This window comes from Myotis brandtii, unplaced genomic scaffold, assembly GCF_000412655.1.
Source record: "Myotis brandtii unplaced genomic scaffold, ASM41265v1 scaffold624, whole genome shotgun sequence".
Taxonomy (NCBI): Eukaryota; Metazoa; Chordata; class Mammalia; order Chiroptera; family Vespertilionidae; genus Myotis; species Myotis brandtii.
Window position 1 is genome coordinate 1,090,653 of NW_005370385.1, and position 26,259 is coordinate 1,116,911.

Sequence of the window (26,259 nt, forward strand, 5' to 3'; positions counted from 1 at the left end):
CCCCCCCACCCCCGCCTGGGCAGGGCCTGGGGGCAGGAAAGCACATCCTGCACATTTGGTGTCGTGTTGGACGCCTCGGGTGACGGCTGGCCGCCCGCAGGTGGAGCTGCGGGGGACTTCCAGAAAGGGAGGCTCACAGGCCGCGGTCAGGCGACTGGATGAAGTGAGGCCTGAGTGGAGGCCCTGTGGGGAGTGGGGACGGGAGCAGGAGCGGGGACACAGTGCGCACAGGGACCGGGGACAGGCGTCTGGAGCGTGGCACGGAGTAGATGGCGAAGGAGGCTCGGCTGCGGCTTCGTGGCCGACCAGTCCTTGTCTAGGTCAGAAGCAGCAAGTGGGCGGCCTTAGCCGTGTCCGGGGCATCTTTGCTTTTACTCACGTGATTTAAATAGTTTGAATAACACATTTAAAATAAAATGTTCATTCAGTGACCTGGAAGATGTGAGAGACCAGACCCAAATCCCGATTGTTTCCCTTGGAAAACAAATCAGTATCCGGACACATTCTTGTGTGTTTGTGTCCTGGACCAAACCCAGCAGGAGTGGACGTTCCCGGTTCTGGAGGCCGGACTCCGGGACCCAGGGCCGGCAGGACGCCCTCCCTTGGAGAATCTGGGTCGAATCCTTCCTGGCCTCTCCCGGCTTCTGGCGGCTTGTCATTCCGTGGCTTGTAGATACCGCACTCCAGGGTCTGCCTGTCACCCGCCGCCTTCTCCTCCGGGTGTGGGACTCTGGGTCCTCTCTTCTTACAAGGACAGTCGTGGCCTTGGGGTAAGGACCCGCCCTCCTCCAGTCTGACCTCATCTTACCTTGGTGACATCTGCAAAGACGCTATTTCCAAGTAAGGTCACATTCGCAGGGCCTGGGAGTTAGAGCGTCAGCCTCTCTCTTTAGGGGACACAGTTCACCCCAGAACACTGATCTTACGGCAGAGTCAGCGCCATAGCATGATGCCCCCCTGCCTGCGCCCCCCGGGTTGCACAGGCCCCATTCGAGTGGACAACCTCTCACTCCTGGCACGTTCACAGCCCGTCTCCCCGCCTCCTTCCTCCTGGTTCCTGTCCCTAAACCGTCACTCTGCAAGGCCCTTTCCCAGTCCTGCCTCCTCCCTGAAGTCCCCTCTGCACCTTCATCGTGAATTCTCACCTGGGGACTCAGAGGCACGTTCATGCTGTACATTTTGACAGTACCGGCTTGTCCCGTCTGGTCCTTAGCGTATGTTGGCATGTGATGGCTGCAGCATTGACCTTTGTCCCTGTCAAATACCTTAGGGACTTCCCTCATCTCAGGCAGCCTGGTTCCTCGCCGTGTGCCTGGGCACCGTGCTCTGTAGGGAGGACAGGCGTCCAATGGTATTTGACCAAATGGGAGAAAACAGCATCTGATGTGTGTCCGTGAGAAACCTTTCACCCAGGCAACTCCTGACCCGGCCGAGCACCCGCAGGCAAGGGGCCCGCCAGGACCCCCGCTGGATGACGAGGGGACTTCTGGACACGCTCACCTTCAGGGATGAGCCATCGGTGTGTAGAGGCTGGTCCCAGAATTCACAGTTTAATCATCTCATTCTTCCTCTTGAGATTTGGGCTCTTGGAAGTGGAGGAGCCTCGCTCTGCCCCCCACTCCACACCCACCACCCCTCCCCCCAAGACCTCTAACAGCTCCGTGTGGTTTCCTCCCCAGCTTCCGGCCTCTACGGCTCACCTTCAGGGATGAGCCATCGGTGTGTAGAGGCTGGTCCCAGAATTCACAGTTTAATCATCTCATTCTTCCTCTTGAGATTTGGGCTCTTGGAAGTGGAGGAGCCTCGCTCTGCCCCCCACTCCACACCCACCACCCCTCCCCCCAAGACCTCTAACAGCTCCGTGTGGTTTCCTCCCCAGCTTCCGGCCTCTCCTCCTCGCCATCGACGCCCACCCAAGTGGCCAAGCAGCACTCCTTCCCCCTCGAGTCCTATAAGCAGGAGCCTGAGCGACTGGAAAACCGCATCTATGCCTCGTCCTCCCCTGCGGACACGGGCCAGAGGTTCTGCCCGGCCTCCCACAGCCCAGCCCGGCCTCCGGCAGCGTCCCCCGCTCACTACGCTCCCTCCAGAACCGTAAGTCAGGGCGCGGCGACCGGCCTGGGAGGCAGGGCCCAGTCTGGGTGTGCTCACCTGGAGCTGGGGCTGCGGCTCCTGACAGCTGTGGGGTATTTATCGGGAATCACAGGGAGGGCCCAGTGGGCGGATGGAAGGCCCATGACAAGTGGTAACACCTGGAACATGACCAGAACCAGCTCTTTGTTCCCTCTGCTTCTTAAAAAAAAAAAAGTTTTGTTTGCATTTATCTTGAGTGGGAGACTAACATGACAAGTTACAGACAAAGCAAAAAGCAAACACACAGCTTTTTAAGATGGGAATGTGCTTCTAGAGTTTTCTGATATGAATTTGCCGTCGTTGGAGGGGGGCAGCATGCCGAGACGGGGAGCCTGTCTCGTGGAGGGGAGCAGCGTCTCTGCTCCTTCCGAGGAGGTCGGCGAGGCTTCACGGAGGAGCCGCCGCTGCCCCACACGCGGCCCTGCACGTGGGCGCAGGACTCCGTCCCTCTCGCCTGCCTGGTCCGCGTTCCGTACGCAGATGCTCTGTACTGGGTCTGTGCTCAGCAAGGACATACGACCTACCACTAAGATCGACCTGTGCAGATACAGCTCCGATTCGGTTGTTTTCCTCTCCTGGGGCTGGTGGGACCTGGTGGCAGGAGCTGGGGCCTGATGGCAACAGGAAGCCTGTCTCGGCTCCGTAGGCTGGAAGTCTGGCGTCGAGGTGTTGGCGGGACCAAGCCCTCCGAGGTCTCTGGGGCTCACGGTCTCCCCAGCTCCTGTGGCCCCAGGCTTTCCTCGGTCACAGCAGCATCACTCCACCCTCTGCCTCCCTCCCACATGGCTTCTTCCCTCCTTGTCTGTCTGTGTCCGGATTTTCCTCTTCTTATAAGGACACCAGTCATATTGGACCGGGGCCCAGCCTGACCCAGTATGACCTCATCTTAACTTGATGACATCTGCAAAGACCTGACTTCCAAATACAGTCACGTTCACAGGTTAGGACTTCAGGGGGGGGGGGGGGGGGGTGACGACCCGTCCAGAACAGTTATCTGTGGGAGAAAGGAGATGTGCTGTCGTGCAGAGGACATCCTGCGACTCCCCTTGTCCCTCAGTGGCTGTTCTAATAGCTCTGTGCTCTGCAGGGACTTTGTGTGTTTTCAGTGCTGAGGGGAAAGGCGAGCTATTGTTCCCGTCTTCTAGGGCTGCAGCCTCACTGGGGCAGATTGAGCCTGGGGAAAGGTAAGGTAAACGCAGAAGTAAGTTGGTGGGATGCGTAGTGAAGCCAGTAATCTAGTCGTCCTGCAGGAGGGAAATAGCATCGGCCCAGGGCAGTGGAGGCTCCCAGGCAGAGGGACCCACTGAGCTGGGCCTGAGTCGCTGGTCGGGTTCAGTAAGGGGACAGAGAGAAAGATGAGCCATGACATGGGGTAGGAATGAGTGTGACATGTAGCCCAGAGGAGAATGAGTGTGACATGTAGCCCAGAGGAGGAGAGTCCGTGGTGCCGGAGCAGTGGGCAGGGGCCTGTCTGGGCAGTGGGACCTGGTAGCAGACTCGGAGACAGACGGGAGACAGGGAGACCCCTGGGAGGCAGTGACGCCCCTGGAGCGTGGGCCTGGGAGGAAGGTTGTCCGTGTTCTCGGGTGTGAGTGAGAAAGGGTGGACCGCAGAGGTCTCTGTGCTCCCGTGCATGTAACCAAGAGACGTGGTGATAGAGACGATAGGACACAAAAGCATCCAAGAAAGGAATGAGGAGGCAGCCCAACCTGATCAGAAACAGGAAGCCATTACCTCCCCTTCCCCCAACCCGCCCCAGGGCCAGGGCACAATGAGAGGAGGTGCAGAGGAGCTGGAGCCAGAGCCGGAGCTGGAGCACTGAGGAGAAGCAGCCACTGGCCGGAGCCACCCTTTGAGGCAGAAAGATGGCCCTGGCCTCCCCCGCTCCTGCCCGCTGGCTGTGCCAGACCTACCCTGAGGCCAGCGAGCCAGGAGGCCTGGGACAGACAGAGCCTGTGGGAGTGGGAGCAGGGGGAAGGCCAGGGAAGGGAGCAAAGGGGGGAATGACCCCAGAGAGGAGTAAATGCTGTGGGAGACATCTCAAAATACTGCTTCTTCTCATTGGCTATGATGATGAGTAGAACAGCTCTATTTGAAGAGAAAGCAGGGGTGCTTTTGCTGTAGGTCATTTGACGTGATGGTGACAGGCCCAGACACAGGGCTGTTCCTTGTTGCAGAAGTTTTATGCTCGGGCACGCCTGGCCTTTCCCAGTTGAAATAGAAGCAAATCCAGAGCGAGCTCTCGGTCCAGGTCAGCTTTCTGCCATGACTGTGACTAAAGGTGAAGTTCTTACCTGTTAATACTTCACACACTGAGGCCAACGAGCGTGGATCCTCCCAGGCTCCCCAGGGTGGGTCTGGGCCAGAGAGAAAGCATGCTCAGCTGGGTCCACATTCAGCGATGGGCATGGCCCATGGCCTGGTCAGGGGCCCTGGCAGTGCAGTGGGGCTTCAGCAACGATCCCGAGGTCACAAGCGGATAAACGAGATGTGGTCGTTCTATACAGTGAGCCGCTCCCAGCCTTCCCGAGGAAGGAGATTCTGACAACGCTACCGTGTGGATGAACCTGAGGACAACATGCCAAGTGACATAAACCGTCACAGAAGGACAGACACTGACTCCGCTTCTGTGAGGCCCCTGGAGTCCTCAGATCCACAGACAGCAGCAGGGTGGTGGTGCGGGGGCTGGCTGGGGAGGAATGGGGTTAGCGTTTCACGGGGACCGACTCCAGGTTTGCGAGATTACAAACGTTCTGGGGATGATTACATGGCAGTGTGAGTGTACTCAGTACCACTGAATTGTCCTCTTTTTAAAATGGAAACTTTTATGTTATGTATGTTATTTTACCACAATTTTAAAAAATACTCCAATCAAAGCTACAATGGTTATATAGTTTGAGCCTCAGAAAACGAGGAAGGAGATTCTGACAACGCTACCATGTGGATGAGCCCGAGGACAACATGCCAATTGACATAAACCGTCACAGAAGGACAGACACTGTGACTCCGCTTCTGTGAGGCCCCTGGAGTCCTCAGATCCACAGACAGCAGCAGGGTGGTGGTGCGGGGGCTGGCTGGGGAGGAATGGGGTTAGCGTTTCACGGGGACCGACTCCAGGTTTGCGAGATTACGAACGTTCTGGGGATGATGGTGGGGATGGTTACATGACAGTGTGAGTGTACTTAGTACCACTAAATTGTCCTCTTTTTAAAATGGAAACTTTTATGTTATGTATGTCATTTTACCACAATTTTAAAAAATAGTCCAATCAAAGCTACAATGGTTATATAGTTTGAGCCTCAGAAAATCAGGGTGATCACCGAGGCTCCCCCTTACGTTGTGAAATGGTATGTTTCAAAATTGGAAGACAGCGTTTCCACCAGCTGCCTGACATCAAACAAGGCCTTAATCCACCTGTAAACGTTATCACCCAAGGCCTCCAGGCTGCCTTCTCCCCCCTCCACCCCACCCATGACAGTTTCAAGATCATCTAAAGTGTGTTTCTTTATAATCGGCTTGTGTGGAGTGTCTTTAACATGTGTGCTCAGTTCCTTAAGAGCTTGGCTGGTTTCATTGATTTTGCCACCAGCATCATCTTCCTGGAGGAGCAGGAGTTGCCTACAGACATCTGTCAGCCTGGAAATATTTCCCTCTGACATAGCTCTGCCTTTCGGAATAAAAAGACGCTTTCAGTAAACATGGACCATGAAGATCACTTTCATCAAACTTGTTCCCGTGCATTTTATTCTGAAATGGAAAGGGGGTGAGGGTGGATAGCCTGTAGTAGAGAGCTCTCCTTTCATCGTTCATTTTCTCAGCGAATTCTTATTAAGCACCTGGGATGTGCCGGAAACAGTGCTGGGAGAGGGCGATGGGTGACAAAGGTGAGCCACCGCCCGAGGCAGGGACAGAGTCTGCTCTGTCCACTTGGTTAACAACACATTGTGCACTGGAGGGATCTGAGAGACAGCTAATAGCTCATTGAACAAAAGGAGCATTTGTCCATTTGGGAGGTTCAGACAGGTCAGCAGGTGCAGTGGAACTGATAGAACTCGTGCAGTTGTTATGGGAGGAGAGCCCGCCCAGTGTCCGTGCGTGGAGGAGCCAGCCGAACGGCGGGATGGGACTGCTCCTTCAGCAGCGGAGAGCAGTGATCAGCCCTGCGTGTCGGGGTGATCCCTCCGGGGCCGGGCGTGGATTAGGTTGGCTTTGTGTGGCACGGAGCTCGGGTGAGATGCAGCGGGCAATGAGGCAGGTCTGGTGCGGCTGAAGGTGATAAGCAGTGGACTAGAGTTCGAAGGAAAGAGCTGTTTAAGAGGCTGCACTGAGAGGGATTTGGAAGGTGCTGATCGGTTAGTTGCGGAGGAAAGAGCGCAGAATCAGAGGGTTCCAAATGTTTTTCCTTGGGAAACTGGATGGATGTCATTGCGTTTTCTGGCGGAGGGAACAGAACAGGAAGAGGAGCGGGCTGTCTGTGTGCATATGTGATGTGCATGTCTGTGCATGTGTTTGTGTGTGTGTGTGTGTGTGTGTGTGTGTGTAGGTGGCGGCGGTACAATAAGGTGTCTGGGACACTCAAGAGGAGGTGTTCAAAGAGTAATTGGCTGTGTGCATCTGGAGCTAATTATTTTTTAATATATTTTTATTGGTTTCAGAGAGGAAGGAAGAGGGAGAGGGAGAGACAGAAACATCAATGATGAGAGAGAATCATTGATCAGCTGTCCCCTGCACACCCCGCACCGGGGATCAAGCCCACAACCCAGGCATGTGCCCCTGACTGGAACCGAACCCAGGACCCTTCAGTCTGCAGGCCACGCTCTGTCCACTGAGCCACACCAACCAGGGCTGGAGCTAATTATTAACATTTGAACATCATCAGAGCAGCGGTCGTTTATGCCATCATAGTAGATGACATAAAGAGAGGGATGTGTGGCGGGAGAAGAAAGCCAGGAAAACGTGAACATTCAAGGGACAAACAAAGGACAAGGATCCTGAGTTGCTGGGAGAGCAGGCAGGAAAGCAGGCACACACAGCATCCGGAAGCAAGGGGAGTGCGTTTCATTGCACTTCGAGCATGTGGAGGGTGTGCTGGGGCCTCAAACGCAGCAGAGCCCTGACACTGTCTGAGAGGCCTGGTCAGAGCCCCGCACCAGCCAGCTGGACCGCCCACAAATCCCTTACCCGTAGAAACCATGGACGCCGCTTATTAGTCCTCCAGGGCTGCCATACAGAATACCACAGGCTGGGTGCTTACTGCTCCCGGTCCTGGAGGCTGGCAGTCCAAGACCGAGGTGCTGGTGGGGCTGGTTTCTCCTGCAGTCTCTCGCCTGGGCTGCAGGTGGCCGTCTTGTCACTGTATCCTCACCTTCTTTCCTCCCTGACACACATCCCTGGTGTCTCTTCCTCCTCCTATAAGGACACCAGTCTTATTGGCTGAGGGCCCCACCCACATGACCTTATTTAACCTTAGTAACATCTTCAGAGGCCCTGTCTCCAAATATAGTCACACTGGGGGTTGTGGCTTCACTATATAAATTTGGGAGGAGGACACAATTTAGCCCATACCAGATTATAAATTATTGTTGTTATCTTAAGCCACTGAGTATGGAGTGATTTGTTATTGTATCAAAAAAATAACTAATACTTGCCCTGGCTGGTGTGGCTCAGTTGGTCGGAGTGTTGTCCCATACACCAAAAGGTGATGATTTGATTCCCAGTCGGGGCACATACCCAGGTTGTGGGCTCAATCCCCGGTTGGGGTGCGTGCAGGAGGCAGCCGATCAATGTTTCTCTCTCTCTCTCTCTCTCTCTCTCTCTCTCTCCTCTCTCCTCCCTCCCTCCCTCCCTCCCTCCCCCTTTTCCCCTCTCTAAGATCAATTAAAAATAATAATAACTAGCACTTGTTTCATCATGTATGTGGGGAGGTGATATAACTCAATGAATTCATGAACTTTGGTTTTTTTCTTAAACCTGACTCTTTCCACTGAATCCGTCTCCAAGATTACTACTTTTCCCAGGATGACTATTTGGACGGAAATCACTAACCAATTTTTCGAGATTGTTATTTAGAGTAATTACCTTTTTTAAAAATAGGGAAGCACTTTAAAAATCTAAAAATATTTTCAAATCACTTGACATTAAGGAGTAAATGCATGACTTTGATTTTATATTCCTGTCTCACCATTTTAAATACCAAGTTACAACCTAATAAGGCCCGGTGTTAAAACTATCTGCCCAGAAATGGCAAAGTAACAGTCCCATACTCTGTTGCTCACAACAGATTAGATATTTTAAAAATAGTTTGGGGGAAATTCACACTGGGCCCAGGAGTGGGAGCGGCAGGGCTGGTGATCCTGACAGCCGGCCGTAGACAAGTGCTGCCTGCGTGGTGACGAGACAGGCAGAGGCGCTGCTCTCCCCGCGGTCGAGCCACGATCTTGTAACTGGCATTCTCCCTGTTCCTGGCTGTTGGAGGCCTGGCTCAGTGACCGGAGAGAAGACAGAGCCCGAATCAGAGAGGGTCCCTGGCTCAGAGCTTGGCCCGTTGGAGCAGTGGCCTGGGTCTTCAGGTTCTTGGCCATTCTGTTCCCTGGGGTAGATGAGCTTCAAGGAAAGGATGTTGGATCTTTCTGCCTCAAGATTTTATTATTTTTTGTTAATTGTCACCTGAGGATATTTTTCTCCATTGATTTTAGAGAGAGTGGAATGGAGGGAGAATAGAAGAGGGAGGGAGGGAGGGAGGGAGGGGGAGAGGGAGAGAGAAACATTAATGTGAAAGAGACACATCAATTGGTTGCCTCCTACATGCACCCCGACCAGGGCTGGGGATTGAACCTGCAACCCAGGTACGTGCCCTTGACTGGGAATCTTACCTGTGACCCTTCAGTGCACAGGCTGATGCTCACCACTGAGCAACACCAGCCAGGGCCAAGATTTTCTTTAAAACTTGATAAATGCCCTGTGTCTGTCCCCTCCCAGGAAATCATTCCTTCGACAGTTTCCCAAGATCCGTGAGCCCAGCACTGTCCTGGGCTCTGGGTACTCAGTGGGAGTGGAGATACTCCCGCCCCCAGGAGGGTCCCAGCCGGAGGGAAGGCCTGCGGAAGCAGGACCCTGGAGCTTGGGTGTCATGGTGCACCTCCCACCTCATCACTCCAGGTCACAGCCTAACGGTGGGGTGTGCTTCTAAAGATCTGCAGGTCCCAGGGCCATGCGCTTGGCATTGCTGAGATAATAGGGACACAATGTGGGTGAAAATGACCATTTCCAGTGCTGAGTCATTTGCTGTCTTGGTCGATGGAGCCAACACTTTTTGTGGTTGAATCTGCCATGAGAACAGAGGCCGCGTTGGGGTTCATCTAGACCAGCGGTTCTCAACCTGCGGGTCGAGACCCCTTTGGCGGTCGAACGACCCTTTCACAGGGGTCGCCTAAGACCATCTGCATATCAGATATTTACATTACGATTCATAACAGTAGCAACATTACAGTTATGAAGTAGCCACGAAAATAATTTTATGGTTGGGTCACAACATGAGGAACTGTATTTAAAGGGCCAGAAGGTTGAGGACCACTGATCTAGACGTTTCCCCCCTCGAAGAGCAGCCCTGCCTCACCTGGGAGAGGCGGAGGTTATAATGCTGGTGTCCGCCAGCGCTGGGGTGGCCACAGGAGTTGATCCGGGTGATCTCCAACAGCACCTCTCCCGGGAGGAGACTGCACCGTGGTGATCCTTTCCTCGCACTTGGGCTGGCGGTGTGAAAGCCGTCGTCGCTAAATATGTAACAGGCCGCGCGTCTCTGTCCCAGAAGCTGATCGTGACTTTGATACGCTGGGGCCTCGGGCAGCTTGCAGAGCCGCTGAGTGAGTGTGAGATGACAGTGTGGATGGAGGATGCAGACAGCTTTATCAGGGCGTTCGGTGTGAAGAGGAGCTGGGAGTCGGGGCTGTAGCGGAGGGCGCCCAGGGGCATTTCTCTTAAAAGGTGGGCGGGTGTGCGCTGATGAAAGGACTTACAAGTTCCCGAGCCTTTGACCCCTCTCCACCCACACCTCCATCCCAGGAAGATGGTGTTTACCTCTGAGGATTGTGGTGAGGATCAAGCAAGATCATCTGTGCGAAGTTACCCAAAGGCTCCATAGCTAGCAACACGAATGTCAGGATTGGAATCGAGGCGATTGAGCTCCAAAATCCATGTTCTGGGCAGGGTTTCCAACCACTTCTGGCCTGAGCATCTCAGCCTCTCCAGCACACACGTATCCCCAATTCAGGGGCCGGCACGCTCGGGCCTGTAGGTCAAAATGGCTCACCGTCTGTGCGTGGGATTAGAGTGTTATTAATACACAGCCACACGCGCCCATTTTTGCACCCTCTGTGGCCGCTTTCCTGCTACGACAGCACGGGTGAGTGTTTGCAACAGAGACTGGATGGCCTGCAAATCCAAAAATATTTACTACCTGGCCTTTTCTTCAGAAAAAAATTGCCAGCCCCTGATGCATCGGTGACATCCAATGAGTTGATAGGTCATCCCATGCAAAGTGGCAGAATGAGACGGGTTCCCAGAAAGGCAAGGGACAAGCCGTAGAGCTTTGTCCCACTGAAGACGCGGAGCAGGGCCCACGGGAGACGGCAAGCGAAAGCAGTCGTCAGTCCTGTCCCCGAGGCCCAGGAATTGCACTGGCCATAAAGTTGGCCGAAGGTGAGGACCGGAAGCTAAGTGTTCTCCCCACGCTCAGAGCTGATAAAGCCACACAGTCTGCTTTCCCGCCGGACTGGGGAAATGCGGAGCAATGTAAGTCCAAGGTGGGACGGCCCTTCTTCCCCTTAACCCCCTTGAGTGAGGAGGGGATGTGCATTAGACATGAGCCCAGGGAGGAGTGTCACAGACGTCCCACGGCCTGCCCAGGCACCGGCGTAGAGGAGAGAGTTGGTCAGACTTGCCTTTTCGTAGAGCGGTCAGTCCAGAGGCAGCTCGTGGTTGGAATTCATGGGGAAAGACTAAGCGAGAAGCCTCGTAAAGGAAATCAACACCGGTCGCCTGCGAGATGACAGAGGGGTGAACTCAGGCCACAGAAGGGAAGATCCAGAGGAAGGGTTCCTGATGAACGTGGGTAAGAGATAACATAGGCTGAAGCGCAGACATGGGCCACGTGGGAGGAGGAGTCTAGGTGACTCTCCGGTTTCTGGTGAGAACGGACGGATGGCAGTGTCCTTACACCAGGAAGGGGATGTAGACCTGGAGACGGATAAGTTCTATCTTGGACACACTTTCTTTGATTCTTTTGGGACATCAGGGGCCTGGATATGTAAGCCTGGAGTAGAGAAGCAGAGAGTAGAAAAAATTATTCTCTTGGTCCATTTTATTTTTTATATTAATTTGAAAGAGACAGACAGACATCGATTTGTTGTTCCACTTTTTTATGCATTCCTTGGTGGTTTCTTGTATGTGCTCTAACCAGGGATCGAACCTACAATGTTGGCGTATCAGGATGATGCTCTAACCAACTGTGCTCCGGGGCCAGGTCCTCTTTGTCCATTTTATTTGCCATATATTAAGTCAAAGAAGTCAAGACTCTGAACACCTTTACCTATGTCATTGCGGGCGCGGGGAAGGAAAAAGTATGGTTTCCCTAACAAGGACACCTCTGCACCAATAGAGTTGTGTGAACATGCATGGGGGCAGGGGTGGGGGGCTGACCACTGGATGGGAAGTCATTGTACCCACTCACGCATTCCAGTCAGGCTTGTCTTGATTTGCATTTAGATGGAAATTCTTTCGTCTCCGAACCTGGACTGCCCTCACTCACAGCCATTTAGAAAAGCATTAACTTGAGCTCGTGCAGTATCATTGGTACAACAGCGACACAAAACATAAAAGCAGTATTAATAGCGTTCCCTTCATGACTCGGTAGGACTTAGCCGCTGAAACGGTGGAAAAGTTTAGAACACGGCTGCTGGGTGTCTGTCTGAGAGTGGCGTGCATAACCTGTTAATGAGTGACTGCCCGAATTCCCCGGTGCCCGGGGAACCTGTTTCAAGGGGCTGTGTGGGTTACATGCTTTCCCCACGAATTTGGAGGCTTGGCGTGGAACCCAAAACCAACGTTCTTGTGGATCCTGAGTAAGAATGGCATGCGGTCACTTGGGCTGGTTAAAGAAGGGGTGTCTTTTATTCAGAAAAGGGAACCCGAAGCAGGTGGCTCTAAGGAACCACACAGAGGACATTCTGACACGATTGCTATGCTCTGCCCGTTCAAAGACCATTGCGTATACCGTGTTCATTCACGCGTTGGTAAGCCTATTCGGTTATCTTGGTTTAGCCTGATTAAGTCGCTCCATTTATCTTCTTTGCATTTGATTTTAAAAATTAGATTTATCTGGAGAATTATTTGATCACCTCCTGTAAAAATAGCATTTCTCCAAGACAAAAGCATCCTGGAAATGGGTTGTACAACGATGTGAATGCACTTCTGTTGATCTGTGCACTGAATGGCTAAGGAGGTAAATTAGCCCTGGCCGGTGGCTCAGTTAGTTGGGGCATCGTCCCCTGCACCAGAAGGTGCCAGGTTTGATTCCCGGTCAGGGCACATCCCCGGGTTGTGTGTTCAATCCCTGGTCCTGTGGAGGCAACCGATGGATGTTTCTCTCTCACATCAATGTTTCTCTCTCTCTCTCTCTCTCTCTCTCTCTCTCTCTCCCCCCCCCCATCCCTTCCTCTCTCCAAAACCAACAAAAAAATAAATAAATCATCTTGTAACAATATGTCCCTCACTAATGTGTTTGGGACAATCCTATTTTATAGTGTTTCTGTGTGTGTTCTCAACCTAATACTGACTTAGACCAGGTACATTTGATGGCAAGTAATTTATGAAAATGTCATTTTGAGTCTTAAAATGATCTTCAGTGGATTTGGAGAAGGCTGAGGACAACAGGCTTTGGGGTCTATGGAACAAATGTACACACCGTTCTTTGAATATAGTTTATTATTCTTTCTTTACAAACAAAAACAAGCATTCAGCACATTGATTTCCTACAGCAAATGTAGGTTCTTTGATTTCCCAACACGGAGCAGCTGGTCTCTCCTGCCTGGTTGCCAAGTGATGAAATTAGGGACTCAATTAAAATCCATTTAGTTGAGCCCTGGCCAGTGGCTCAGTGGTTAGAGTGTCATCCTGTACACCGAAGGGTTGAAGGGTCGATTCCCAATCAGGGCACATACCCAGGTTTCCGGTTCAACCCTCAGTTGGGACACATGTGTGAGGCGATCGATAGATATTTCCCTCTCACATCAATGTTTCTCTCTTCATTTTCACGCCAGCCCTGCACAGGAGATATTATTATCTCCATTTTTCAGGTGAAGAATCAAGGGTTAGCCCTGCCAGTGTGGCTCAGTAGTTGACCATCAACCTATGAACCAAGAGGTCACGGTTCGATTCCCGGTCGGGGCACATGCCCAGGTTTTGGGGCATTCAGGAGGCAGCCGATCAATGATTCTCTCTCATCACTGATGTTTCTATCTCTCCCTCTCCTTTCCTCTCTGAAATCAGTAAAATATATTTTTTTAATTTTTTTTTTTTTAAAGAATCAAGGTTTAGAGAAATGTACTCATCTGCTGGAGACTTTGCCTAGTAACTGGTAGAGACATGGTTCGGATGGAGGCCGACCTGTGACCTCGTGTTCTTCTGATTTTGCCCCACACTGAGAAGAGCTACCATGTATGGGCACCAGGCCTGAGCAGAGGACAGTACCAGGCACACAGCACACACGGGCCTGCGGCTCGGAGACGGCCGTGCTGGGCGCACAGACCCCGTGGCCGAGCGGGGCCTGGGGGGCGGCAGAGCCTGAGCTCGCTCCCAGCCGCGCTGTTGGGTTGCTTCCTTTTTTCTCTGCTCTGGTCACACGTGTTGACTTTGAGATCTTAATAAAAAGCACTGCGGCTGATGACACCCCTTGGAGATCGGTACCCCTGTTGGCTTTGGAATTCCGTGATGTTACGTGAGTCAAAGTACTGATCCAATACAGTCCCTTCCTTTCCTCGGACAGGAGACAAGAGGCAGGTGTTGGCTTTACTCACACGTGCTCTCCCAGACATTGGCCTCTCTACTCAGACCCTCTGAGTCAGTGGTTCTCAACCTTCCTAATGCCGCGACCCTTTAAATACAGTTCCTCATGTTGTGGGGACCCCCAACGAAAATTATTTTCGTTGCTGCTTCATAACTGTAATTTGGCTACTGTTATGAATCGTAATGTAAATATCTGATATGCAGGATGTATTTTCATTGTTACAAATTGAACATAATGAAAGTGATTAATAAAAACAATATGTAATTATATATGTGTTTTCCGATGGTCTTAGGCTACCCCTGTGAAAGGGTCGTTCGACCCCCAAAGGGGTCTTGACCCACAGGTTGAGAACCACTGCTCTAAGTGGATCCGATCCTGCTCATTGGTAGTATTACAGATGTCTCCCATTTCCCCCTGTATATGTATATAATGTTTGGTGGATCTATTCCAGGCCTCCCTCCCCTCCCCTGAGAGATCTGTCAGTATGAACCAGTTAAGCAGACCTCCAGTCCCATCTTGTCCTCCAGCACCACTTGTGGTGCCTCAACACCTATACTCACCAAGGTCATTGGCTGGGATGAGCCCTCCTCTGGGGTAGGAAGAACCGCGAAATACATTGTTGGACCGAGATTCTTGCATAGGAAATGGACTGTGGTTTTGCTCATTGTCCTGGAGTGTAGCTTGTGTTGTCATTCTCTTTAAATGTTTGCTTATTTCCAGTTTTTCTTGACTCACCAGACAAATGTGTTATTTCTCTATGGCCATGAGGAACAAAGCTGCTTTAACTTTTTTAACTTAACCACCAAGCGCGGAGTTGCTGAGGTGGCAGGTTTAGACTGGGTTTTCAATTGTCATGGCTTATTCACTGACAGAATTGCCCACGGAAACAATACATTGGCAGAAAATTAAATTACCTGTTGGTGTGACTCAATGGTGAGTGTCGACCCATGCACCAAGAGGTCACCAGTTCAGTTCCCAGTCAGGGCACATGCCCCAGTTGCAGGCTTGATCCCCAGTAGGGGGCATGCAGGATGCAGTCAATCAATGTTGATGTTTTTCTCTCATAGATGTTTCTATCTCACTGTCCCTCTCCTCTCTCTCTAAAATCAATTTCTATAAAACATTTTTTTTTTCAGAGAGGAAGGGAGAGCGTGAGAGGGAAACATCAATGAGGAGAGAAAATCATTGATCAGCTGCCTCCTGCAAACCCCCTACTCGGGATTGAGCCCGAAACCTGGGCATGGGCCCTGACCGGGAATGGAACTGTGACCTCCTGATTCATAGGTCGATGCTCAACCACTGAGCCATGCTGGCCAGGCAAAAAAAAAACCCACATATTTTTTAAAAAATTACCTGTTCACCTATTTGAGCAATACCTGGAATTTGGGCAACTCTCCCAGGTTAAATTTGGGAATAATTTCATTTTTAAGGGTAAATTCAGCAACAGCAGTAACACATCCCGAGCTTCTCTGACGTGCCTCCTCCTTGTTTGTCTCAACGTCCTGTCCCCGGCACTGCCTCAGGTATCAGACAGGGCAGGAAGAGTTAGGGAGAAAATTGCTAATCAATGCCCAGCAGCCTGCCCCTTCATGCTAAAGCACCTGCAGTGAGTTCCTTCCCATGCAACCCTTCATAATCGTTATGCTTCTAAAACCTAAAATTCTGCACCTACCGAGTTTCCTCGATGTCTGTCCTGCGTCTGCTGCCCTGTTCTCCTGGCTGCTCTGAGCCTATGTCACCTCATTTGTAAAGCACCTTCCAGCAACCTGAAAGCAGGCACAATAAGGGGCTGGTCTGGGTTAGGGCAGGGAGGGGAGAGAAAAAGTCCTGAGTTGCTAGGCATCATGAAGCTTTAAAGAAAATAATCTACCCTGACCAGTGTTGTTCAGTGGTTAGAGTGTTGGCCCACACACCAAAAGGTCGAGGGTTCGATTTCCAATTAAGGGCACATACCTGGGTTATGGGTTTGACCCCCGGCCCTGGCTGGGACTCGTATGGGAGGCAACCAATCGATGTGTCTCTCTCACATCAATGTTTTTTTCTCTCTCTCTCCCTCTCTCCCTTCCACTCTCTCTAAAAAAAAAAAAAATTCAATGGAAGAGATATCCTTGGGTGAGGACAAAATAAAAATTTAAAATCTTGTAATAGACTGTTTAAAACACAACAAACTTTGTACACTATTTAGGACTGCTACAGGAAAACAGTACTAATCAAAACTGAATTTCCAAGTTGCACTCTTTTCAGGAGAGTCATAAACAGAATAGAACGCCGAGACGAAAGCCACTGTTTCTGAAACCCAGGCAATAAAAGGTGTTGACAGAGGCCTCTGAGAAATGAGCAGTGACTTCAGAAGCTCTTGTGCGGCGTTCACAGCCACACAGGCGGCTGTTGGGACCCCGTCCGTCTGCCTTCACTGGCTTTCCTTTGCTTCCATAAGGACTCCGTTGCTTTGTGTAAAGGCTCCTTTCGGTGCTTGTTTCTAATTATTACTCTGGTCTGTTTCCTCTTTACTTCCTAACTCACTGAAATACCGCGTTCAAGCCATTTTTACTTCTGCGATACTTCTGAGGCTTTCCCACTTAACTTCTACATTCATTGTAAAGACATTTAAACGTTCCTGCTGATCTGGGGCCCTCTCAAATCCATCCCTCTGACTCTACACAGATAGTAAGATCTTTCCTATTGCCAGAAACAGCTGGGGGAAGTTTACACCTGCTTCTTCTGTCCCACCGTGTGAAACCTGATTCCTTTAGCTCCCACTGGTTTCTGTCTTTCTTTAACTTCACAAGAACACTCAGCTCATGCACCCTTGACTAGGAATTGAACCCTCAACCCGTTGGTGAGCAGGCTGAAGCTCTATCCACTGAGCATACCGGCCAGGGCTAATTGCATCTCGACTATTGTCCTCCCTTTTGATGGCTTTATGTAGAACAAACACACAGTCATGGAAGCAGTCTGTCTCAAGCATTTGTGTAACTTTTCACCAGTTTCTGGCCAGAGTTCCCATAGATGCAGGGATGAAAGGGCTGAGAAAACGACTCACCGGGGTCTGCGCCGGAGGGTCGATGAGCAGGCCAGCTGGAGGGCGAGAGTAGAGAACAATGAAGAGAGACTTCCTTGTGACTTTATGTCCCTTTTTATGTTGCTTTATCCTAGAAATACAACACATTTCAAAATTTATGGCTTCATGCCTCAAGAACTGAAAGGTTTCTTGAGCTTGGGGAGCAATACTGATTTTTTTTATTGGCAAAATATTATGGGAGAATAAGTGTCAACAGAAGAATGTATTTAGCTCCCAGTGAGTTGTGTTAAACACAAACTTAATAAAATACTTTGAGTAGCAAAAAAGGAAAACTAATTTGGATTTGCTTGTGAAAGGGAAGAGAAATACCGGTTTCAGACCCTGACTAATGGGCTCCACAGTATCAGAATTGGAGGAGTAACAAACTGACCCTGTGTATGGGTAGGGTTCCTACTTCATATCTTTGATATGAATTTCTAATCATCTGGATATTTTATGGACCCACCTGCCATGGCTCCTGGCAGGTACTAAATATTTAGCAGTTACTAAATTTTTGCTGAATGACTCTCTTCAAAATCTTAACATTGTCTACTTTGGGGAAGTTAGAAGATAACTTAACACAAAGGACCCAGACAAACAGGACTTTTTTGGTTCTGTTTTCTTAACAATACTTGGTATCAAACATTTTCAGCTGACTTGTTGAACCATATACATTGGCTGCCACACTCTGAAAAGCTGCTGTGGAATAAACACTGTTTAATGGAAATCATTTAAAAATGTTAGGAAGGAGCTAATTTTATTAAAAGCATCTGAAATTGTTATTTGGAAAAGTATCAAAGTGAACAAAACTTTTCCCCCAAAATATACTGATTAAAATGGATCGGGAGAATGAATAGTTATGGTGTCCAATGTTTTTGAGTTTTTATCAAATTCCTATACAACTTTAAAAAATCAATAGTCATGCCCTAGCAGTCCGTGGTGGACAAACTGCGGCTCTCGAGCCACATGCGGCTCTTTGGCCCCTTGAGTGTGGCTCTTCCTAAGCCTTAGCAGTACCCTAATTAAATTAATAACGATGTACCTACCTATATAGTTTAAGTTTAAAAAATTTGGCTCTCAAAAGAAATTTCAATCGTTGTACTGTTGATATTTGGCTCTGTTGACTAATGAGTTTGCCGACCACTGCCCTTGCTGGTTTGGCTCGGTGGATAGAGCATCGGCTTATGGACTGAAGGGTCCCAGGTTTGATTCCTGTCAAGGGCACGTACCTCAGTTGCAGGTTTGATCTCTGGCCCTGGTCAGAGTATGTATCTATCACATCAGTGTTTCTCTCTGTGTGTGTCTCTCCTCCTCCCTTCCACTCTCTCTACAAGTCAATGGAAAAATATCCTCAGGTGAGGATTCACAAAACAAAACAAAAACATCAATAGTCACATCACAGAACAGAAATGGTAGGGTGGGGTCAAGAGCCAGCAGAGCTCTCTGCTAACACCCAACCCGGAGTGTCAGTGACCTCTAGGCCTTGGAGAGCATGTTACAACAAAAATGTTTGCTGTGTTATTTCTTAGCATAGTCACTTTTTTTGTTTTAAATGTCAGGTCCAAGACTCAAGGGAAAATTGATGCAATATGTCTAAATAGGAATGAGGTGAAGGAGGAGCATGAGTAAATGGCATGAAATCATCCCTGAACCATTCTCACTATTAAATCAACTATTTTCCCACCACATTTTCCAGTGATTTGCTAATAACGAACAATTCATTTCACTTGACTATTTTTGGAATGTCCATTATGTGTCAGGCACAAGCGACACCAGGATAACCAAACAGCCAATCTTCCCCTCAAAGAGTTTATGGGGCTTCGGGGGAACTGAAAAGTAAACCCCAACCCTGTGTAAGTGCCTTATGAGAGTGTGTAGTTTAGCCCGGCCAGCGTCCAGGAGGTCTCGGTTTGATTCCCGGTGGAGGCACATGCCCATGTTGTGGGCTTGATCTCCAGTGTGGGGCGTGCAGGAGGCAGCTGATCAATGATTCTCTCTCATCATTGGTGTTTCTATCTCTCTCCCTTCCTCTCTGAAATATATATATATATATTTAAGTGTGTGGATTAGAGAAGCAATTAACCAGGTAAACTGTGAGAAGAGGCCGAGAATCAGGAAGACTAAGCCTTTTTCGTAAGACTCATTCTCAAGGAGTGAGTGAATAGGAGCCAGCCACGTGGCAGGGAGACCAGCCAGAATGTTCAAAACCCTGAGCACAGTGGGCAGGGACATGCCTAAGGCTCAAGTGTGGGGGCTGCAGGGGGGAAAGAAGGTAAAGGAATGAACCGCTCAGGCCCCGCTGAGCTGAGGAGCTAGCCAGCATTTCCAAAGGTTCCTGAGAGTCACTGAGCGGTTCCACACATGGAGAAACAAGGAGTGTGTGTTTCTAAAAGGTCACGTTGGCTCCAGGTTAGAGAAGGGCGAGACAGAAGGAATTGGGGCTGATCCAGCCAGCAAGCATGTGACAGTGGAAATGCAGCCCCGTGGGGCAGCAGCAGCAAAGAATTCTGAGGTGGTGAAGTGAGCGCATGCAGGGAGGGATTCGGAGGAGTGTGAATGTCTGTAGAAAGCTCAATGGCAATGGCCAGCAGATGGCCTTCTTTCAAGAGGGCTGTCAGCTTCAGATGGAGGCTTGGGAGTGGTCAGCCCAGAGGTGGGGGTAGAAGCTGCTCGAGGGCACTCAGCTCATGTCCTGGCCCCGGTGGCAGGTTCCCACCTCACAGAGGACATCTCTGCAGAGCAGAGTCAGAGTTCAGAGATAGTGGGGGAAACATCAGAGCTGTGGGTCCATGCCCTGAGTTACTCAGGAGCCACTCATCCAGTATTTAAAGTTGATTGATTTCTCGCAATAGCTATTTAAGATTGTATCTATATACTAGAGGCCCGGTGCACAAATTCATGCACAGGTGAGGTCTGGCCTGCTCACCCCAATGGGGGCCCATTGGGCCGGGCCAGTGGAGGGTGGGGGCCACGGGCAGTTGGCCGGTTGGCCCTGCTCCCGATCAGTGTGTTGGGGCCCAATCGGGGCCCAAATCAGGCTGGTTGGCTGCCGCAGTGCACATCATAGCCACTGGTCGTTCTGGTCGTTCTGCCATTCTGGTCGCTGGGTTTTTATATATCTACTAGAGGCCCAGTGCACAAAAATTTGTGCACTCCGGGGAGGGGGTTCCCTCAGCCCTCTCGCAGTCTGGGACCCCTCGGGGGATGACCACCTGCTGGCTTAGGCCTGCTCCCCGGGGGATTGGGCCTAAGCTGTCAATCAGACATCCCTCTGGCAGCCCGGCAGCCCTCGGGGGATGTCCACTTGCCAGCGGGGAGCAGACCTAATCTGCAGTCAGACATCCTTAGCACTTCTGAGGAGGCAGGAGAGGCTCCCACCACCACCGCTGTACTGGCAGCCATCAGCCTGGCTTGTGGCTGAGCAGAGCTCCCCCATGTGGGAGCGCACTGACCACCAGAGGGCAGCTCCTGCATTGAGCGTCTGCCCCCTGGTGGTCAGTGTGTGTCATAGTGACCAGTCATTCCCAGTCTTTCTGCTGTTAGAGTCAGTTTGCATATTACCCTTTTACTATATAGGATAGAGGCCTGGTGCACAGGTGGGGGGCGGCTGGTTTGCCCTGAAGAGTGTCCGGATCAGGGTCGGGGTCCCACATGGGTGCCTGGCCAGCCTGGGTGAGAGGCTGATGGCTGTTTGCAGCTGGTTACACCCCCTTCAGGGTGGGGGTCCCCACTGGGGTGCCTGGCCAGTCTGGGTGAGGGGCTGATGGCTGTTTGCAGGCTGGCCGGCGACTGAAGCTCCCAGCCTCTCCTTTTTTTCTTTTTTTTTTTATTCTGGGATTTATTTACCTTCTATAATTGAAACTTTGTTGCTGTCACTGGAGCTGAGAGCTGGCTCCTGCTCGCTGCAGCTCCGTGGCCACAGCCGGCTGAAAGCAGGTATCTGGGGTTTGTTTAGCTTCTATAATTGAAACTTTGTTGCTTTTGGAGCTCAGAGCCAGGCCGCAGCAGGCGGGGAACCTTGGCTTCCTCCATCACTGCAGCAAGCAAGCCTCCTGCTCACTTCAGCTGTGTGGCTGCCGGCCGCCATCTTGGTTGGGTTAATTTGCATATCTCGCTGATTAGCCAATGGGAAGCGTAGGGAAGGTTCGGTCAATTACCCTTTTTGTCTTTTATTAGATAGGATACTAATAAAAGGGTAATATGCTAATTAGACCGGGATGGGGCCTAAACCAGCAGTTGGACATCCCCCCAGGCATCCCGGATTGGAGAGGGTGCAGGCCAGGCTGAGAACACACCCCCCTGCACAAATTTCATGTGCTGGGCCTCTAAAAGGCTAAGTGACCGACCATACAACCGTTCACCCAACTGGCCGGCCGCTGCATATGATGCACACTGGCAATTTAAAAATAAACGTTGACTCGCGAATGCGTGATACATATAAAGCTCTCACTGGCACCAATCGCACACGTGTTTTAATTTTATAATACTATATTATATATACTATTTTGACATGTAATTTTTTTCAGTAACATAATTACTGTACGAATCTTTCTTCTAATTAATTTCCTTTCAATGTGCACAAATTCGTGCACCGGGCCACTAGTATATATATTAAGGCAAAATGAACTCATATGTAACCTCAGTGCATAAAGAAAAGCTTTTGTGGCAGTCGTTTTGTGATTAGGTTTTCAGACTGAAGTTTTCCCTCCCAAGAGTCCTTCAAAATACTGTATTTTGCTGCAGCTGGGCACAATGGTGTGCGACAGACATTAGTAATATCACATTGTCCACCAACCAAAAGGTCACACTTGGCAATGACTCCAAGTTTCTCAGGCATTCGCTCACTAAAGTTCAACTGAAAACTCCACGGAGTTCCCAAGACAGAAGAGAGAGGGTCACAGATGCAGAACATGGCCCAGGCTGCTCCAGGCTTGGCCCTGCCTGAAGAGCTAAAATTAAGGCGAGCAGATAGGTCTGTTCAGACTTCAAGAAAACATCACCATGAATGGGCAACTGACGACCACCAATTTTAAATTATTTGTGCTAAGAAATCCATCACCACTTGACCCTGTCAGCATTATGTGCACACCTCAGACGCCTGCAGGCCCTGGTCCCTGCAGCTGACCTCGTGTGTCACTGAGAAGTTTCATCTGCCCTTTCCTAGTGTCCAGATTGAGCTCCTTTCTAAGAAGAAGACATGAGCTTTCTCAGTGAAAACAACCCATGGAGAGAAGCTCAGCCTCGCTAGCATGATCCAGAAAGGTTTCTACCTCGGCGTCCTCCTGCACACCTGTTATCAAGTGAAGTCAAACTGAAGAGATCACATGAATTTGTTTCCATTTCTATTCACTACCAACATCTGCAGTAATGGGAAGGGACTTTCTCTTTTTTTTTTTAAATTAATTTCAGAGATGAAGGGAAAGGGAGAGAGAGATAGAAACATCAATGATGAGAAAGAATCATTGATTGGCTGCCTCCTGCACACCCCACACTGGGAATAGAGCCCGAAACTCCGGCATATGCCCTTGACCGGAATCGAACCCAGGACCTTTCAGTCCACAGGCCAACGGTCTACCCACAGAGCCAAACGGGCTAGGGCAGAACGAGACTTTTTAGTCTGAGGACCACTGTTGCAGAGTTGCCAGCTTCCCAAAATACACACGCCCACAGCTGCCCATTTCTGTCCCCAGAACCAACTCATCACAACTACAGGTGAAATTGATGGCACTCTGAATAGACGAAGAGGGATTTCTTTTTAAAATTATTCTAAAATTACTGCAAGAAATTAAAAAGTAGACTTTTCAAAATTTAAATGATTGACACTACCACTGTGCACCACCATGCTTTTTAAAAAATTAAACAACAAAGAAGTTTAAAAAGTTAAAAAAAATTTTAAATGGAAAAAAAACATAGAGTAAGGATATAAACAAAGAATATTTTTGTAAAGCTGTACACTATGTTTGTGTTCTAAGCTAAGTGTTATTACAAGGTCAAAACGTCTTAAAAATTTTTATTAAGTAAAAACTTACAGTCCTGACTGGTTTGGCTCAGTGGATAGAGCGTTGGCCTGCGGACTGAAAGGTCCCAGGTTCGATTCCGGTCAAGGGCATGTACATTGGTTTCGGGCACATTCCCAGTGGGGGTTGTGCAGGAGGCAGCTGATTGATGTTTCTCTCTCATCGATGTTTCTAGCTCTCTATCCCTCTCCCTTCCTCTCTGTGGAAAATCAATAAAATATATTTTTAAAAAACTTACAGTAGAAAGATAAAATATTATTTTATAAATGTAGTTTAGCCTAAGGGAACAGTGTTTATAAATTCTATAGTAGTGCGCAGTAATGTAATGTCCTAGGGCCTAGGCCTTCAGTCACTCGCCACTCACTCCCTGACACCCAGAACAGCTTCCAGAAAAATATAAATGGAAGCTCCAGTCATGGTAAGTGTCCTAAACAGGTGTACCATTTTTTATCTTTTATACCATATTTTTACTGTACCTTTTCTATGTTTAGATACACAAGTGCTTACAGTATTCAGTACAGTAACCTATTGTACAGGCTTAGAGCCCAGGAGCAATAGGCTGTGCCATACAGCCTAGGTATGTGTACACCAGTGATGGCGAACCTATGACACGCGTGTCAGAGGTGACACCCGAACTCATTTTTTTGGTTGATTTTTCTTTGTTAAATGGCATTTAAATATATAAAATAAATATCAAAAATATAAATCTTTGTTTTGCTATGGTTGCAAATATCAAAAAAATTCTATATGTGACACGGCACCAGAGTTAAGTTAGGGTTTTTCAAAATGCTGACACGCCGAGCTCAAAAGGTTCACCATCACTGGTGTAGACCATCTAGGTTTGTGTAAGTGCATATTATGATGATGTTCGCACAACGACGAAATCGCCTAACAACACATTTCTCAGGACATATCCCCATTGTTAAGTGGAGCGTGACTGTGGTTTGGTTCATCGTTCCCCCGTTGAATGACATCTGTTATTTCCAGGTTGAGCTATTACAAATGAAGCTGCTGTGAACATTCATATACAAGGTTTTCAAGTAAACATAGTTTTCATTTATCTGGGATAAATGCCCAAGAATGCATTGCTGTGTCTGTGGCAGTTACACGTTTAGTTCTATAAGAAACTGTCAGAGTGCTTTCCCGGCTGGTGGTACGACTTTGCGTCCCCACAGCAAGGGAGGAGTGATTGTTTTTCTGCATCCTCACCAGCATTTGCTATTTTTATTTTGGCCATTCTCATGGGTGTACAGTGATCACTTAGTGTGATTTTAATTTGCATTTCCTTACTGGCTAGTGATGTTGAGCATCTTTACAGATGCTTATTTGCCATCACTGAAATGTTTCTTCATATATTTTTGCCCATATTCTAACTGGATTTTCTTTTTGAGAGTTCTTTACAGATTCCAGATACTAGTAATTTACTATGTAGTTTGCAAGTTTTTTTGTGGGTTTTTTTTTACTCTGTAACTTACCTTTTCATCCTCTTAACAGTGTCTGTCATAGAGCAAACATTTTAATGTTAAGGAGGTCCAATTTATTAATTTTTCCTTTTGTGGATCATGCTTTTTTATTGTTAATCCTCACCGGAGGATACTTTTCGAGGGTACTTTTCCATTGATTTTTGGAGAGAGTGAAAGGGAGAGCAAGACACACACAGAAACATCGATGTGAGACACATCAATTGGTTGCCTTCCACATGTGCCCTGACTAAGCCTACAACCACGGTACGTGCTCTTGACTGGAATCAAACCTGGGACCCTTCAGTCCGCAGGCTGACACTCTATCCACTGAGCCAAACCGGCTCGGGCTGTGGCTCATGCTTTAGAGATCAGGTCTCCCTCTTTCCCCACAATAGGTCCTAAAGAGGTTGTCCGCTTTGTTTCTGTAAGTTTCATGGTTTACATCTTATTTTAAGACTGTGATCCGACTTGAGCTCATTTGTGGGGTGTGTGAGGCTTACAAAGAGGTTTAATTTTTGCCTCTCCATGTTCAGGTCCAGTTGCACCACTGCTTTTGCACCTTCATCAAACACCAGTTTGACACATTTATGAGGGTCAGATCCTGTTTCTATTGATTACATGTCTGTCCCTCTGCCACCAATACTACAGTCTCTTTTTAAATGTTATCTTTCAATTATAGTTGACATTCAATATTATTCTGTATTAGTTTCAAGTTATGGTTAGATAATCATATACTTTACAAATATTCCCCTGATATTTCCAGGACCCACCTGGCACCATACATAGTTATTACAATATTATTGGCTATATTCCCTATGCTACCCTTTACATCCCCATGACTATTTTGTAACTACCAATCTGTACTTCTTAATCCCTTCACCTTTTTTACCCAGTCCCCCAACCCCATGCCCTCTGGCAACCATCAGTCTGTTCTTCTGTATCTATGAGTCTGATTGTTTTGTTTGTTCAATTATTTTTCTTTAGATTCGTCATATAAGTGAAATCATATGCAATACACAGTCTTAATTACTGTAGCTCTGGAGTAAGCTTTAATATGGAGTAGAATGATTCCTCCCACTTCATTCTTCTTTTTCAAGATTGCTTTAGCTATGCTAGAGCCTGTGCCTTTCCTTATGTTTTAATATATTTTTATTGAGTTCAGAGACGGAGAGGGAGAGAGAGAATGATCCGCTGCCTCCTGCATGCTCCCCACCCAGGGGGTCAAGCTCACAACAGCCGCAACCTGGGCTTGTGCCCTGACCGGGAATTGAACCATGACTTCCTGGTTCATAGGTCAGCGCTCAATCACTGAGCCACCCTGGCTGGGCTTCCTTATCGATTTTAAACTAAGCTTGTCTTCAAAAAAACTTACCGATGTCTTAATAGGAATTGCATTAAACCTCTATGTCAGTTTGGGGGAGAACTGACATCCTTACTATGTTGGGTCTTCCATTCCATAAATATGGGATGCCTCTTCATTTATTTAGGTTTCCTTCTATTTCATCCACATTTTATAATTTTTAG

The 26,259-nt window shown here is 49.0% G+C and overlaps 1 protein-coding gene and 1 long non-coding RNA gene across 5 annotated transcripts in view; one reads left to right on the top strand and one right to left on the bottom strand.

Moving 5' to 3' along the window:
• PRKAG2 (protein kinase, AMP-activated, gamma 2 non-catalytic subunit) overlaps window positions 1-26,259 on the top strand; it is a 231,275-nt gene that overhangs the window by 143,664 nt on the left and 61,352 nt on the right. The window contains exons 4-5 of the mRNA XM_014528202.1: window positions 1,880-2,343; window positions 2,448-2,627. Coding sequence (XP_014383688.1) covers window positions 1,880-2,343; window positions 2,448-2,627 — 644 coding nt within the window. The remainder of the gene's footprint in view (window positions 1-1,879; window positions 2,344-2,447; window positions 2,628-26,259) is intronic.
• LOC102249878 lies at window positions 7,521-17,441 on the bottom strand. 4 transcript variants are annotated; one of them, XR_001359386.1, is made up of 4 exons: window positions 15,867-16,105; window positions 14,755-14,949; window positions 9,749-11,443; window positions 7,521-7,542 (listed from the first exon to the last, which is right to left on the bottom strand). It is a non-coding gene; the product is annotated as an uncharacterized LOC102249878 (long non-coding RNA). The 4 variants fall into 4 exon arrangements; XR_001359387.1 differs by lacking the exon at window positions 7,521-7,542 and adding an exon at window positions 9,021-9,457; XR_001359385.1 differs by lacking the exon at window positions 7,521-7,542 and adding an exon at window positions 17,238-17,441 and having other exon boundaries at window positions 9,658-11,443; window positions 15,867-15,960.